At 35.7% G+C, this 17,316-nt stretch overlaps 1 protein-coding gene across 1 annotated transcript; it reads left to right on the forward strand.

Moving 5' to 3' along the window:
- Positions 1-498: 498 nt before the first annotated feature.
- On the forward strand, positions 499-13,722 carry LOC119776831 (histamine N-methyltransferase-like). The gene is made up of 7 exons (XM_038275449.1): positions 499-572; positions 2,649-2,794; positions 4,530-4,582; positions 9,719-9,826; positions 11,719-11,849; positions 12,025-12,118; positions 13,355-13,722. Exons 2-7 carry the CDS (start codon positions 2,655-2,657, stop codon positions 13,714-13,716), a joined length of 888 nt encoding a protein of 295 aa, XP_038131377.1. The 5' UTR covers positions 499-572; positions 2,649-2,654; the 3' UTR covers positions 13,717-13,722.
- Positions 13,723-17,316: the final 3,594 nt, after the last annotated feature.

The following is a 17,316-nucleotide window of genomic DNA, read 5'->3' on the forward strand; positions in this document are numbered from 1 at the left end:
TACACTATACCTCTAAGTGTTAAAATTTCTTTTCTTGTTTTTACACAAGCTTAAGTTATAATACTAGTATTTTACCCACTACACATTAATTCAGAGGTTAGGTTTATAGTAAACAACAGGTATTATCAATGGAGGAACTTTGTTCTACAAAGTTTACAACTACAATAAGGATTGACTTAGAAAGGTTTGCATTAGAAAAGATTTGAAAAAGTGTTTTTTTTTCTGCCCAAATTTGTTATTTATTTTATTTTTTACTTCAGCCTTAAAGTACTATAATTTTCAAAGACAGTTTATTGTAAATCGAAATGTTACTTTCAGTCAGTATATTTTTTTCAAGTACTTTTTAAGAAATGTATTGGATTTACTAAACACGTCAAAGTAGTGCTGCTCAATATTCTTCAAAGTTTAATTGTTAGCTACTCTATTGACCTTTGGTTACAGCAGAAAGATAATAACTGATTTTCTTGGTGAGATTTCTCTCCTTTCGCCCTCCCTAAGGAAGCCGTGACACATGTGGGAGGGTTCATTCCAGCCTGCACTTTCCACGGACGCACTCCTGCGAGAAACACCCAGTAAGTGATCCCCGATATGATTTGCTTAAAACGCTCAGGAGGAAAATGTATGCGAAGAGCTTAACCCGCTGTTTGATGGTCTCTGGTTGAAACACGGACGTTTAGCTGCTGTTCAGACCAGCTGCAAATGATAGTGGAGGGGAAATGACAGCGTCTGTTTGGGTCTGAACGAGGTTTCAGTCTGCATAAGGCTGCTTCCGCTGTGGCTGAAACTGTTTGTTTGTTTTTTCAATAAACGTGAGGCTTTGTCGTAATTTATCTGGCAAAGGAAACGTGATATACGTTTTACTTATAGCGCGTCAGTAACTAAGATATTACAGAGAAACACGCCTTAATATCAGGGGCGGAGCTAGATGGGGGGCAGGGGTGGCAATGACCACCCTTAACCAATCATTGGTCCCCCCTGTGGCCACGCCTATCATTTATTTCTCTCTAATACAGAGGGTGGCAGCAGTAATAGTATTAAGAGGAATGTTTAAACTTATTAAACATTTAAATGTTTCACAGATTCATAGTTTCTTGACAACTAAAACACTGTGGTTAATTATACATATCTAAATACTTACATTATAGTTGGTATGTACAGAATTCATGCTTTTTTAAGACCCTAATTTTGTGTTATATGGGGTAAAAAGAAAATTATGTGTCTCTGCAAGTAATCAAGGAGTTTTCAGTGAAATTATAAATAACTACTTTAATAATAACTTAAAAATAAATGTTATGTAGATATTAGTACAAGTAATATTAATGTTATGCAGAATTTTTTTTTTGATAAAAGTAGGTAAGTAATGACAATGGAAAAGATGTTTGCCCCAGATATTTTGTCCAATATACCTTTTATTTAGACAGCATAGATGTTTAAATATATGCATCAATTTGTAATCAAAAGGAAAATAGTAGGAACTTATAGTTTGTCTTTATTTAGAAAATGTGGATTTTGTCGTTGTTCCTGTTGGAAAACTGTAGATGGACTCTTAGGTTCTGGCACCTTTCCGCTTTCAGCCACCCCTCAGTTTACATTGGTTTTTGACTGGCCACCCCTTTTAAAAAATTTCTGGCTAAGCCTCTGATTAATATATTGGTGTGCAACAAGCATATTTTATAAAGGCATGAACAGTAACATCCAATTGGAAAATGTGTAGCTGCTTTTGCGACTATTGTCAGTTTTGAAACGTTTTTTACGCAGGGGCGGAGCTAGATGGAGGGGCATGGCCACCCTTAGCCTATCATTGGCCACCCCCTGTGCAACAGATCGGTAATAACTACAAATTAGAGCATAATTCCTATATATTTAAAAAAACTAACACTAACACCGTTTTTTTAAAAGATTGGATGCAAACTATTGGAACTTCAACAGACCAGGAAGCAGATTTCTCATCTCCATCAGAAACCGCACATATGCTGGATGCTGACGGGGATTTTTTTAAATATGTCATATTAAATTAAGCGTTCATTTATGCATATTGTGTTCCTACAAATTTAATGATAATATTGCGCATTCTCTCCTCGAGCTCCGAGGATAAGTCGGAGGACAGTAATGCGGGAGGAACAGCGGAGGCTGGAGGCTTTGCTTTGCACAGGAGGTCTGGAGCGCTGCGGGTCGGAGCAGTGAATCTGGGATTTATAAATGTTTTAAATCAGGTTGGGTCCAGGGTAGCCAGCAGGTGGGTCCGGATCCAGACTCAGGTCCGTTAATCCATGACCTCTGTTTTAGAGTCTATACTCCACTTAACGATGAATAGGCTAATAAATTATTTCACGATTATTTTAAAAATCGATTAATAGTGGTTCATTGTTTCAGCCCTAAGTCAAGCCCATGTTGAAAGTATCATGCTGTGTTTTTTGTAGTGAGGACAGGGAACCTTATTGAAACTGACAGAAAGATGGATTTAGCTAAGTACAAGTATCTAAGCACCAGAAGTCTTGACACTGGAACAGGAGTTAATCTTAAGACTAAACCTGCTATCTGTTGAGTTAATTACCTTCAAAACATATGACCCTGTTAAAGTACAGACCTGAACCAAAGAAAAAAACTGGTAAAGTCTGAGTTTAACTGCTTTACTCCCTTTTGTCTAGACGGGTATGATGGCATCTCCACTGAAGAGTCTGGTTCATGATGATGATAGATACCAGAAATCCTTCCAACTTTTTCTGGAGCGCTCTTCTGAACACCAATGCATGCGAGACTTTATCCACAATAAACTCCCAGACATTTTGTCCAGGTAATGTACTAGATGTCATAGTCAGAAGCTATATCTAAAAATTTGCTGCAGCATTGTAGTGTCTCAAGTATAGTATACAAACAGTATGAAGCATTTTCTAGATTTGACATAACTAAGAGGTTATTTAGATTTTTTTATGACATATTTGAGTAATTAAATATGTAAAATTGCAAAATTTGACCACAGAAAGATATTTCATAAAATTTAAAATGTCTGCTCTAGCCCTGTTATATTTTGTGATTGAGTAAAGAGAGTAAAAAACTTGGATAACATTACATTTTAACTAAATGCGCGTTGTTGCTCTTTTATACTATGCTTTTATAAATGTTGAGGATAATGCTTTACAAAGTTGGAATTATTGGTAAGATAAGTACAGTACAAATAATCCCACTGCCCTTTCTTCTTTCTTGCCCTACCTGCTCTATTGTTTTCTATATACTGTAGAAGATACATGTTTTTCATTTATATTCTTTTTAAAAATGTATATTAGCAATCTCTCATTCTTATACTAGATATTGATATGTTGTTGATGTTGACGTTGTGGATATTTTAAATTTAGAAAAAATAGCAACACATTTACTTTGTGAAGAAAGTCTAAAGGTCTTGGAATTATTATTTTTTTTCAATGAGGAATTCTCTTAATTATAAAAACACAAATTATCTAACACAATTGTAGATCATTAAAAAAAGCTATACATTTCCTCTGCTACGTTATTTCTTAGATCAATTGTTCATAAGGGTTTTCACATTGTTTTTGCCTGCAAACTAGAGATTTGTTTTTATAGTTTTATACAAATGGTGCCAGAAATGGAATACATCCGTTTTTGCTTTAAAGGAGAGCAACTACAGCATCCATTTCTCTTGGCTTTTAAGAATATAGCCTGCAGAGGAAATTGTTCTTAATACCTAACCTACTCAGTAATCTATAAGTAGGTTATTAATTCCACTAATTCCACACCACAGGTTATGTTTGAAAATTAATGCAGAAAATGTAAAAATATCTTCTTGCACTTAGTCTCGTTAAAGAAATGGTTGAAACTGCTGTAATTTAATTGCCTAACAACGCATATATTTTGTACTTGTCAGTTTGCTACATGAGAAACCAAAGAGCTAATTTAATGAACACATTGGTCATAAAGTTAGATAAACATTCAAAGTCAGCCGTTGTGAGGTATCTCATTTTTTATCACTAAAAATAGGACTGTCTTTATGACTGGTCTTAAATGCAAAGTCAGTTTCCCAAATTAACCATGTTTAGCTGACAAAGTAAAAGCTGTAGGCCAGTCAATTAACCAATCGGTTAGTATGTGTATGGATGCAAATTCCAAAATCTAAGCACTTTAAAAGAGCTCTGCTGTCACAGGCTGTGGGAGGTGACTGACATGCTGCAGAGAATCAAAACCAAATTCGGCTTCTTTTGACGTTTTCATGAGCAGATCAGCAAGGAAGCCAGTTGGATGTGATTTGCAAGTTAATTAAAAGGTGTAATAGAGTTAACAAAATGTTTTATTTTGATTGACATAACGTGTCTCTGGAACATTCAAAGCCTAAAGTTCTCGCAGAAGCTTCAGTCATTAGATCAGAGCATCTCACATTCCCGGGTGTCAGGCAGAATTGTCAGTTACAGGCCTAAAAAGATGTAACCCACATTTGGCAGGTTGGAAGCTGTGAATTTCAAGGCGTTGCTGTTCCAAAGATTTTTTTTTAATTCCTGCTCTTTCTGCTCTCCTGGCAGCATTGGAGATGGAAAGTCCCATCTTAATATCATTGGAGTTGGAAGCGGAGCCGGTAAGAACACAAACTATAGGATGCTGACACTGCTGAACTTAGCTTATGTGCACTGTGACATAGTAAATAGCTGAATGACCTCTTCAGCAGACAGCTAAGGTGAAGGAACGTTGGTAAATCAGTTGCCTGTTACTGTTCCGATTGGCTAGTTTCTTATTTATGGCTGCTGCGATAAAAAGAAAAAGACAGTGAGGAGGTTTTTGTTGCCATCTGACCAGCTTTCAGATAAATCTTTACTATTACTCTGACAAATGACCCCAACATCATATAGCTTTACAGCACAAGGCTTTAGAACAATACAGTTATTTCTTTTCCTTTCCAAACAGAGTACATGCCCTCAGAGCACTGTTACCCTTTACTTACGTCAGAGCCAATCCTTTTGATTTACCTGAGCTGTCATTACTGTATAATAATGGATTCACTAATGGACTATAAAACCCATTAGAATGACTTCAAACTTCCCTGCAGGGTATTATTTAACATAATCAAAACAAATCACTGCATCTCCACATAAGCTTCATGGCTTAAATGTATTTCCCTCTGCAGAGTAAGTTGTCACCTTTAATAAGAACGAGAATAAAATCTCTTCCCTTTGTCCAAATCATACCGTCAGAGATATAATCTCCCTGCACTTGTTTTTAGGCATTGTGGATTTTTCTGAGGTCACCTCACTGGAAATGTAAAATTGACAGCATCGCTGAAATAGACATTAAATAAGTTTTATATAAAGGGATAACTTTGGAAAAATCATAATGCTACATTTGACTTCCTTGAGAACGCAGAATTTGGAATAAAAAAGTCATGTCACACACAATGTAAATTAATTCTAATTGTTTCAACCTCATGCAGGGTTGAAACCCTGGCCACAGGGCCTTTGCAGGTTGTCCCCTTCATGTGAACCGCTCCATAAAAACTTGATGTTTGTTTGTTTGTTCTTTACATTTGGCATTTAAGTTTAGCATAAATCCATATTAGTGGCATCAGAGGTGAAGGCCAACAAGTAGTCCAAGAGGGACTGCAACTAAAACTTAGACTTAGACTTAGACAGCACTTTATTGATCCCTTGGGATCACTCCCTCCGGAAATTAAGGAAAACATATTAGTTGAAATTAATATTAAAGCTACAGTGTGTAATTTTCAGCGACATCATGACTGCAAACCGCAGCAACATGAACATCTCCCCCCCACCGCTTCTCCCCCCCAACAGTACGGCGAGCGTTACGGGACAAAATGTCTTCCACGACGTCCGCATCACCTACCTTCTCAAGTGATGAGGTTTGTTTACATAGATAATTTTACAGATAGTATTTCATTAGTCTGTGTAGGGTATAGATTTCATGTAGACTTTAGATAATAAATATACCCGTTATTTTTTCTACGTCGTTGTGACGTTTTGGTGAGCTGCTTTGCATGGTGATATAAACAAATGAAGTAATTGTAGTCATTAGTTTAACAGCGAGATTGTGTTCGCTGGAAGAATATATATTCCCCGTTTACAGAGTCCAAGTCTTGTTTGTGGCACGGGGGTTACAAGGCGAGGAAGAGGAAGAGGGCGAGGGCAGGGAGGCCGTGGTGGGCGTGCAGCTAGGGCCAGGCGAGGGAGGGGTGCCAGCGGGGTGAGAGCAGAGGAGGAAAGGCTTGAAGATCTCCAAAGGAGCCGGAGAGAAGTAACCGAGGTATATATCCAGAAAATTATTTTACAGAAAATAACAGAATCATTACCTGTGAAACGTCAGGGACGTTGCTGAATAAGTATACTGGAGAGTAACAGCATCATCACGCAGCATGTTATTGTTTTAGACAGGTCTGAGCATCCTGTACTCCAAAAACTGCAGTGATATTAGACAATTGTGTGTGTAGGATTAATTACCTGTCCAAGAGAAAACTGGCAACTTGAGCGTCACTTTGAAAACCTTTTTCCTCCATCAGTGACTTCCATTGTGTAAATGCCGTGCCAATGTTGATCCGTGTTTTTTGTCGTTTCTTGTCACGCTTGCGTTTATTCTCGTCGTGTTTCCGCTTCTTAGATGACGGGGGTTCGGTGTCCGCCGCTTTTCGTTGTGATACAGAGTAGGCATGATCCTCCATTCGTCTGATGTTTGGCCACACAGTGCCAAACAGTTTGCAAAGTCACTCACGCCTGCCGCCTTGTTCACCTTTCTTGTTACTGAAGCGGAGTATACCTGCTTCTTCTTCTTCTTTGGTTTCAGGCAGACTAAACGCTTCTCAGGCATAATACTGCCATCTACTGTTCAGTACCGTCTCAGTTAATCTCTCTCAACTTGCCGTAGTTATTTTCGAGCATAATGGGAGATCTCGCAATCGCTAGTTTGTTGCCTCTGCGCTTGCCGTAGCGCAAAGATGTCAGCCTCCATGGCTGCGAGACCCGCTCCTATGTAATTATAAATAACGAATTCTAAGGCAACGCAAATATTATGGTTAAAAGGCTGAGCTCATAGGTGATGATAAATAACATAGTTATGTATAATATATTACATTTCTGACTTTATATGCCTGTTATTATTACACACTGTAGCTTTAAATATATAAATGTGTGTTTTAAATGAATTAAAGGTATTCATTTTGAATGTTTTCATATTTTGTATCCTATGTGTCTGCCTGCTACTTGTGTTTAGAAAAGTCAGCACAAATGAACATGAGAAGCAGCAGTGTTTGGTGAACTGTTAGGCAGAGTTGCTTTATTTCAGAAAACATTGTATTTAAAGACAGAACTAGAAATAAACCGCAAGATGTGCAGGACTCAATACTTGGTTCATTAAACTCTTAGCTTCACTTATACAGAATGTAAAAGCAATTTATTTATCACACAGTTCTCACAAAAAGTTTGGAATTTTCAGCTTTTTGGAAAAACTTCTGTAAAAGGTTTATATGCAAGTAATATATATCCATCTATACTGATCTACACCATCTCAGTAGAAAGGCAATTCAAAGTGCTACACATGAAAATAAAAAATAAAGCATATTAGAAAGATTGCAGTCAAAAGATTTATAATTATAATAAGATGATGATTAAAAAATAACGATAAAATGATTGATGAGAAAATGAAAAGCTTGACTGCGAACTGAACATGTTTAGATGGCAGAGTCAAAGGCAGCCCTAAATATGTTTTAAATCTTGTTTTAAAGCAACTTTGGGTTTCAGAAATGTTGCTGCTTTCTAAAGGTTTGTTAAAACTAAAAGCCACTTCTCCATGTTTGGTTCTGAATATGCAGAGTAGATTTGAGCCAGAAGACCTCAAAGGTCTGGGTGGAATAATATCGACATTTTGCAGTGGCCCAGCCACAGTTCAGACATGAATCTAATAGATAATCTGTGATAAAGCTAAGGATTAATGAATGAATGAATGAATAGGTTATTGACAACAAGTTCTCCATTCTCCGAGTTTTGTGGCCTAACATCAAAGATATATTAGGAAAATACTACTGCTGGAAACATTGTTTTTTTTTCTTTCTTTTATTATAAAGAGTAAAGATACATTTTATTTCTTATTAAAATGTATACAAAAGCAGATCTTTTATTTTTTTCAAAATGGATATGTTGGTTATATAAAGATTTTACGTGAATGACTATTTTGGGCTGAATCTCGGTGTTTCACTTCCATAAATAGTTTCAAACTTTTAGAGGTAAAATTTAAGCTACACCCACTAAATTGTTTAAAAAAAATTTTAACTTACATACATAAGCCGCACGGTGCTATAAGCCGTTGATATCTACTGAACTCCCTCCCACCAAACCTGTAGGGGGAACTCTTTATATAGCCCCAGGAGTAAGGATGAGAATGGTAGCTCCTTAGCTGGTTGGCTGGCAGCAGTAAGAGCTTCTACTGAAAGATGGGGCTTCTTCAGATCTTTATTTCAACTCTGTAGGAGTTGGGTCCAGTCTCTTCATTGGTTCGGCAGCTTTAATACGGCAAATTAAATCTGAAAATGTGTAAATTTTGTAAATTTGTTCTTCATCGTGCCTACTGCTTGCATGTGCTTGTGCTAAATGAAAATTAACCCCTTATTCTTTAATTTCCAACTTTGACTTCCTGCTTTGGCGGTAACTGCAAAGAAAAGCAGCACCTTCTAATAAGCCACATGCTTCAAAGTTTGGGGAAAAAGTAGCGGCTTATAGTCTGGAAAATATGGTACTTTTGCAGCCGTGAAAACCATACAAGAAATTCAACCCAGTGCTACTCTTGACCTCTGACTATGTAAATACAATTTATTTAGGCATTATACAGAACAAGTGTAAACGTGTATCCTGTCTTCGTAGGTACCGCACCAATTTGGGCCTTTAGGATATATCGTCAAAGCAGGTTTGACTGATGTCCAGGGTACCGCATCACTGAACTTCAGATTAGATTAAGTCAATTTTTGTTCAGAAGTTGCCAATTTGTTTTTCTCTGTTATCTCTTTATGTAATAAATATTTTAGTACTTAACACAAACACCATTTTATAAATATTTAACCAATGGCAAACTTAATATTTAAAATCTCTTTAATTTCGAAATCAATGGTTATTTGCACTAAAAGCTGGACAAGTAAAAAAAGCCATGCTATCTAATGCAAGTACTTCAGAAAGTAAATTAAGTTTTTCTATATATTTCTAGAACATCTTTCCCAGACAACAGAACATTACAAGGTGCTTTACAAAGTTAATTGTAAAATACAATAAAGTACAAGACTGGTAAAAATGCAATTAAATGAAATCTAAAACAATATAGTAATGGAGAAAATTTGAGATAAAATCACGATGTTGGTCATAAAACATCATCTCACTACTGATGTTAAAATGTTTGAAGGGACAGATGAGTTTTAAGTTTGGCCATAAGCAGACTGGTCCAGTGACCTCAGCCTCCTGACCTCAGTATATAACAGTAATGCTAAAAATAACTGGAATATAGAATTTACATGCACATATGTAAATTAACCCAAAGCTAAATCCTGTTCTTTTATTAAATCCAATTATACAGACATTTGTCACAGAGGCAAGGCTACTGCTATTTTTATTAAACCATAGAACACTACTGAAAAAAAAAATCTAATGTTTTATTTCTATAATACAGCTCTGTATGGACACTGAAGTATTTCTTTTTTTCTTATGCTTAAAGATTTTTGTTTTTCCTATAGGTGACATAGACCTAGAGATGCTCACTGAGCTACATAAGAGACATCCTGAGGTGACAGTGGATAATGAGGTGGTTGAGCCTAGCAGCCAACAGCTACATAACTACAAAGGTACAGTCTTTATTGGTTCATCTTCTTCTCATACTGTACAAAATACATGTCTCTGTTCACATGCAATCCACAAGATTGTGCAATATTTAATTTTCTGGAATTATTAAGGTATATTATTTGTTGCATTTCTAACCCTGTATCTATATGTTGAAGCTGCTGTGCTTAAAACAAAACAAAAAAAAAAGCCCAACTGAAGCAGTGATGGGCAGGTATTTTCTTTTAATGCAATGACTCTTCAAACAGCTGATTTTCTAGTTTTGAACAAGAACTCTAGGCACAAAAAGAAAACTTATTTAACTGCTAATTAAAAAGACTTTTCACAGTATAAATTGTATCACATTAAATTATTTTTGACTCTGAAACCTAACTTTTCCTGGATTTAATATTTTGTTATGGTCCCCATGGTAAAGTGGTTTAGGTTTTGGGTTAAAATCCTGGTTACGTCCAGAAATGCATCTGGTGTGGTAGGCATAGAAATGCTTAAAGACTTTGCTAAGTCTTTGGGAAAGTGGTAATGATCCGTGAATAAGCAGCAGCTGAAAATACACAAACAAAACTCCACTTAATATGCTAATCAGGCAGTACAGACTACAAGATACAGGCAGTACAAGATACTGCTATTTGGAACTGATTGTTTAATACATTGAATTTTAAAGGGCAAGGCTTTTGAAAAGATGTGTACTAAATGAATAATAAACTGATTATATTTCATCTATATGTCTTACCATAAAGTGTGATTTAGATGTGTCCAATACAATAGAATATATGAGCCTGGAATTTAAATTGGCATATTTTCACATTTTAAATTTAACATATATCACCTTTTTTTTCTACCACTAGTTCTAAAGTGGTGTGATGAAGCAGATATGAGTGCTATTCTGAAATATGAGGTGAAAATCATATAACAGTTTTAATTTTACACAACTCCAAAAGCCAGGGTACCAAGTAGCAGAAATATTATTGAAGCCACATCTTTTCAGTGCTATATTAATAAAGCCTTAATAACTTATATAGTCAATAAACATGATGATTAACTGACAACAAATGAGACAAAAAATGTTCAAGCAAATAAATACCTTTCTCAATCGAGTTTTGTTTATTTCAATTAGTTGTTTTATAAAAATAAAAAAAATAAGCTAAAATATTTTTTTTGTGGTTAATAAAACATTAATATTTTGCAATTGCAGTGTGTTTCATTGTATTAGAAATAGTCAGTTTGTAATATTTAAATTATTCTTCAATATTTAGTCGGCATTAAGTAAGTCAAGCAAGTGTGTCTAAGAAAAATGTAAATGATGTGCATGGGTTCGGCATTCTTAAGCTAATACATGGTTGAAATACTTTTTTTTTAATGTATTTATAGCATTCAGTGATGTTCAAATAAACTCTTTTATCCCTTATCAGGACAACTTCAAAAGGTTCAGCTTGCCTTGGTTTTGCATATTTAAATGCTTTACTTTTAGGCATGGTTTTCATTGAGGTTAAAGCAAAGTACAACTGATATAAGTTATAAGTCAGGGCAAGCTAACAAAAATGTTGGGCGTTACAAAAAAAATGTGAGACCAATATCAACAAGTAAAGATTGGTATTACAAATAAACTGCTTAAATAGAAACTGGTGACCAAGGCTCCAAGAGGCCTGATCCAACACTCAATATAGAATGTCTGACAAGTGTATGCATTAAGAACTAGGGAATGATTTATCTTATTCTCTTTTCTGTAAAAAAGAAAATACGAGATGCATATACTTAGCTATATATATATATATATATATATATATATATATATATATATATATATATATATATATATATATATATATATATTCTCTATAATAGGCCATTTTCCCCAAATAAAAAACAAAAAAAACATTTGTTTATTATCTGTTTTAAGTTTTAGTGTCACAGAAACCTGAGTTAAATTACATCAAGTTTACCTGGAACAAGATGACAGCGTCAGAATTTGAGGAGCACTGGAAGCTGAAAAAGATGACAAAGAAGGCAGACTTCATTCACATGATACAGGTTGGTGCTGAAGTATTGCCAGCCCTAGTGCTGTATTTTTGACACATCTAGGTCATATTCATTAGGTGGCACTCGACAGCAATTAATCCCATTAGTGCATCTGTCTAGCATAGCAATATAATTAGGTGCTCCATGAATGCAACTACCAGCTCATTAAATGTAGTGAAATCGACAGATGCTGTACTATGTGAAGGACCCCGGTGCTACCATCAGCTTCTTCCAGGGTCTCCTTGATAAGAATGGGAAGCTTCTTATTATTCTTGTGTCTGGTAAGTTGATTGACATCAATTAAAATCAGCAATTGTTCTGTCTCACTAATGCGTTGGATATAGTGGCTTTTAAAATGTTTCCGTCTTAAAACTCAGATTTTAGATCATGAAGTAATATTTAGTAACTATAAGGAGAATCATACATGATTTAAAAACTTCTTAGGAATAATCTAATTTGTGTTTGAATTTGTATTTAGTCCGTTTGATCTGCTTCTAATAGTCATCTATTCAACAGACAGCATTCACATGTTTCATTTTACCCTTGATAGTACAGCTGGTACTGTATGTGGAAATTAGTGGAGTATAGCACAACTGCAAACCTTACTGTCCAACTAAAATGATGGCTCTGCAAGGCGAACATCAAAGAATGGGTAAAGAGGACAGAGGAAACTATGGAAGACTTGGGTGTTAGAATCTGTTAATACAGATATTATTCTTGATGGTGATTAAGGTTTTGCAAGAAGGATTTTGTTGTTTAGATCAAGCCATAAGAAAGCTTATTTTTGCAACTTTTCTGTGTAGAGGACACAGCAAACAAGAAGAAGATTTTCTCCTGTCATTAGACAAAACAGAAGTAAAGGAGTTGTAGATACTCGCTGTGGTTTTTATAATCTGGAAACTCTTTTTTTCTCAACCATTCAAGTGCAATACACTACATAACTGTTAATTTAAGTTATTGTTTTTGCTATAGCCCTCTGTATTTATTTGTCTATCCTCATCCCCCAATACATCTTCCTACATCTTATTTAATTGATTTTATTTTTCTATTGTATATACTGTGCCTAAACATCCTCTATTTTCTTGTATGTGCAATTTTTCCTGCTACTGGAAATACAATTTCCCAAAGGGAGTAATCCCAAGGGATTAATAAAGTCAAGTCTAAGTCTAAGTCTAATTATACTCACGCAAGCTGTATTTCTAAAAAGTCTTGGTTTTGTGAGGTTGAAAACAAATATGCACTATGAGTTTAAGATGTTTTCTTTTTTGTGGTTTCATTTTCACTATATATTATTTTACTTTCTCCTTCTCAATTATGCGATGCTTTGTTTTGGTCCAGAACATACAATTCCATTAAAATATACAGACTTTTGTGGTTGTAATGTGACAACATGACAACTTTCAAGCAGTGCATATTTTTGTAAGACACTAAGCGGTTTAGACATCAGTCTGTAAACATTTGGAATCATTTGTTATCATGCTGACACAATAGTACTGTTTCTGCTCCATCTGTTCAAGGGGAAAGTGGCTGGGGAAAGCTGTGGCGGAAATACCGGAATGAGCTCTGCAACACTGAAATAAGTCAATGTGTGACCACGGGAGACATCAAAACCCTCCTGGACTCAAAGGGAGTGAGCTACCAGAGCTTTGACCTCCCATCTCAAATGGACATCACCGAGTGTTTCACAGAGGGAGATGAGAAAGGAGAGCTGCTTCTTGACTTTCTCACCGAAGTGCTGGATTTTAGTAAAGTGGCTTCACCGGAGCTGAAAGCTGGTGTGTTGGAGCTGCTCCGGCATCCTGGCTGCAGCAAAGAGTCGGATGGCAAAGTTATCTTTAACAACAACCTTGGTGTTATTGTCATCAATAAACCAATTTAAAAGCCACCAGTCTTATAATCTTAGATGATAAAAATGTTCAAGCAAGATAAAATAACTTAGATATTTTGTTTTGATTTTAGTTTTGTATAACTTAATGATAGTTTTTATTAACTATAAAATTATAAATTGTAGTAAATGCATTTATTTTTTAATGATTCATTTGTATTATTCACAAAATAAAGATCATTCCAAGTGAGTTACATCTAAATACATTGTCTTCAGAGTTTTACTTGTCTATACTTTTAATGATTTCCTCTTGGCAGGCTCCTTCTTAAACCCCATTTTACTGCTGCTTTGACCAGAAGCTCTTATTTTATTACAACTAAGAAAATAGGGCAATTAACTTTTCATAGGGAATTATTTTAGATAAGTTTAAAGTAATTATTCAATATGCATTGAAAAGGCTAACAATATTATTTCAAGAAGGGCCTGGATGAGGAAAGTTAAACAGAATTGCCCAAAACAGTCTTGTCTTGATGTGTTGGGAAATATACTTGCAACATAGTCCAAAGGCAGAGTACAAAGTTCATTTTTGAAATAGACATTTTTTTTGTCGTTTTTAAGTAGTGTTTTTGTAACCATAGCATTACCATAAATTAAAGATTAGGTAATTAATTCAATGTATTTATTTTGCTGCCATATGAAGCTACAAAAGAAGCCAAAAGAAAGTGCTGAAAGTAAATTAGAAATTGGACAGAAGTGCAAACCTCTGGCACCATCTTGAGGACAGTATTAAGTACTGGAGGAAAAATAACAGCAGTCTGTCGCTATAAACTTCCAATCAGACTACTACTAGTACTAGGGACTAGTACTAGTGAAACACTGAATTAGGCCATAGGTAAACCTTAATCTGGGATGCTCCACCCACTTCTAAAGAAGCACATACAAGTATGTGAATAGTTTCATCTTAAATTAATCAAAAATATGTAATTTAAATGATTAGTGAGTCAGATACGTTACGGAGCTAACTGGCATTTTGCAGGTCAGCATAGAGCTGCTTCCATAGGACACCTGCTCTAGCTGTCTATAAGACCAATAGTTACAACACTAATACCCTTTCCCACTCACCAAAAAAAAAGTTTAAACCTTGGAACAATTGTCTTTTTGTGGTAGTGGGAACAGCTCACTGACCCGTTGACCCGGTTCAAACGACTCGGCAAGTGACCTGGATTAAAATCACCTTCAAACTGCTTGGCTCCGATTGGCATATAGTGGGAACAGCAGACCTGGGTCCACCTGCTAACTTACGTGATTGAGTGCAACTCTGCCCCAGGTAGCGTAATGTTTGATAAACATGGCGCAACCTTGGTAGAGGGGTTTGCAGAGACAAACGATCAAAAAAAAGCACACTGACTATGACCTGGCTCTCTTCCATGTTGCACTGCATTGTTTACTTTCCTGAGTTCTGCCTCACTCGTGGCATCATCAATATTAACGCAGCATGATGGTATCACTAGACACTCGGTCTGACAGGGGTCAGACCCAGCTTCTTTTTGCCACTGGGAAGGGAGCCACATGCCTATTGTCAATGGGTCAACCCCTCTTTGTAAAAAACCAATATTAGCCCTCTAATTTTAGTTGGAAATATGCTTAAGACATTAAGTTATTAGCTATTATGGGCAAAATTTGAAATTTGAAAGTTATGTTTATATTATTTTTTTTTACCATTATTGTTGCTGTAGAAAATATCAAACCAAGACAGTTTGGAGCTTTAAGATCACTCTATCTAATAAGTTTGTGCATTAATATGAACCTGGTAGTGACTCTGATGTTTCCTCTTTATTTTTCTCCTCCCCCCTTTGTAGAAGCTTCTGGTTTGATCACAGATATTAAGATGCTGCTTTCCTGGGCTACCTGAAGAGCTGGTTTTTACTTTTCTTGATAATATGATATGATAACAAAGAGGTTGAAGGGGCAAAGTCATGTATTATGAAGCCCATCGAGTCAGCAATACCCAGATAATATATATATATATATATATGTGTGTGTGTGTGTGTGTGTGTGTGTGTGTGTGTGTGTGTGTGTGTGTGTGTGTGGCTGGAATAGTATACAGAAACATCTGTGCAGAGTATGGGCTGGAAACCCCAAGGTCAAAGTAGGAAACACCTCCAAATACGGTAGAGAATGGCCAAGCCAACATCCTCTGGGACTTTCAGATACAGACAGACAGACAGACATTGTGGTGGTGGACAAAATACAGATAAAAAGCCATTGTGGTTTACATAGCGATACCAAGTAACTGCAACACCAGGCAAAAAGAACATGAGAAACTAGAGAAATACCAGCTGCTCAGAGAAGAGCTGGAGAAAACCTGGAAGCATCAGTGGGGCCCGTGGTCATTGGGGCCCTCAGGGCAGTGACCCCTAAACTTGGAGATGTCTGATGTATTTCCAGGAGATCCCTGGAAATACATCAGACATCTCAGTCCAGAAGAGTGCATTTCCAGGAACAGCAAAGATACTGCGAAGAACCCTCAAGCCCCCAGGCCTCTGGTAGAGGACCCGAGCATGGAGGAAAAAAGGGGAAGACCACCCGCAATGGGTGAGGAAGAGTATATATATATATATATATATATATATAAATTTTATGTGTGTGTGTATGGATATATATGTGTGTATATATATATACATGTATATATACAAATATATGTATGTATGTATATATATATATATATATATATATATATATATATATATATATATATATATATATATATATATATATATATATATATATATATATATATATATATGCTGAGAAGACAAGCGTAGGTAATATGTAATAGAATATAAACTTTTCTGTTAATATATTGTATATTCATTTTTTGTAAGTATGGTTCACATGAATTATCAGAATTCTGATTAATAAATTCCTATTCAGCTTAATCTATAATCAGAAATACAGTTATTAAATCTTTGCAGTCAATATTAAAACAAGAATGCAGGAATGCATTCCTTAGATAAATTAAAATCAAGGGACGTATACATTTTGTCATCTGAAGTTTAGGAAGCAAATGCCTGAGTTATGTCTGTAAACTAGCTGGTGGGACAGTCGCTGTTCTGTCAGAGCAGCATACCGTCACCATGGCAGCTTGAATCAATACACAGCGAGGAGAGGGAGCAGGTGCTGCACCTGTGCTTGTCCACCTGTCAACAGTGTATATGGCAGGCCATTTTGACATTTATTAACTTGACTGAATGTACGTTCCAGATGTCTCCAACGCATTTTTTCCTAGTCAAAATAAACATGTCGGATATCTAAAATAACGTTCTTCCTATCTAAAATATAGCTACATCCCAGATATCTGAAATGTAATTCTTACAAGTACAAACGACGTTACGTTTCCCATTCATGTGTATTGGGCTTTTACTTCCAGATATATAAAATAATCACTTTTTGGCAGCTTGAAATGTTTTTTTTGCTAGCAAAAATGTATTTTATGATAACTATATATACATTTCTGACTAGTAGGAATATCTTTTAGACTAGGAACAATCTTATTTTAAAGATCAACAAATGGAGCTATAGAGGACAGCACTTCTAATAAATGTCAAAACAGCCTGCCGCAGTCACTGTCTCCATTTAGATCCACAGTTACAT

Source organism: Cyprinodon tularosa, unplaced genomic scaffold (genome assembly GCF_016077235.1).
Source record: "Cyprinodon tularosa strain WSP-4 unplaced genomic scaffold, ASM1607723v1 ctg96, whole genome shotgun sequence".
NCBI lineage: Eukaryota > Metazoa > Chordata > Actinopteri > Cyprinodontiformes > Cyprinodontidae > Cyprinodon > Cyprinodon tularosa.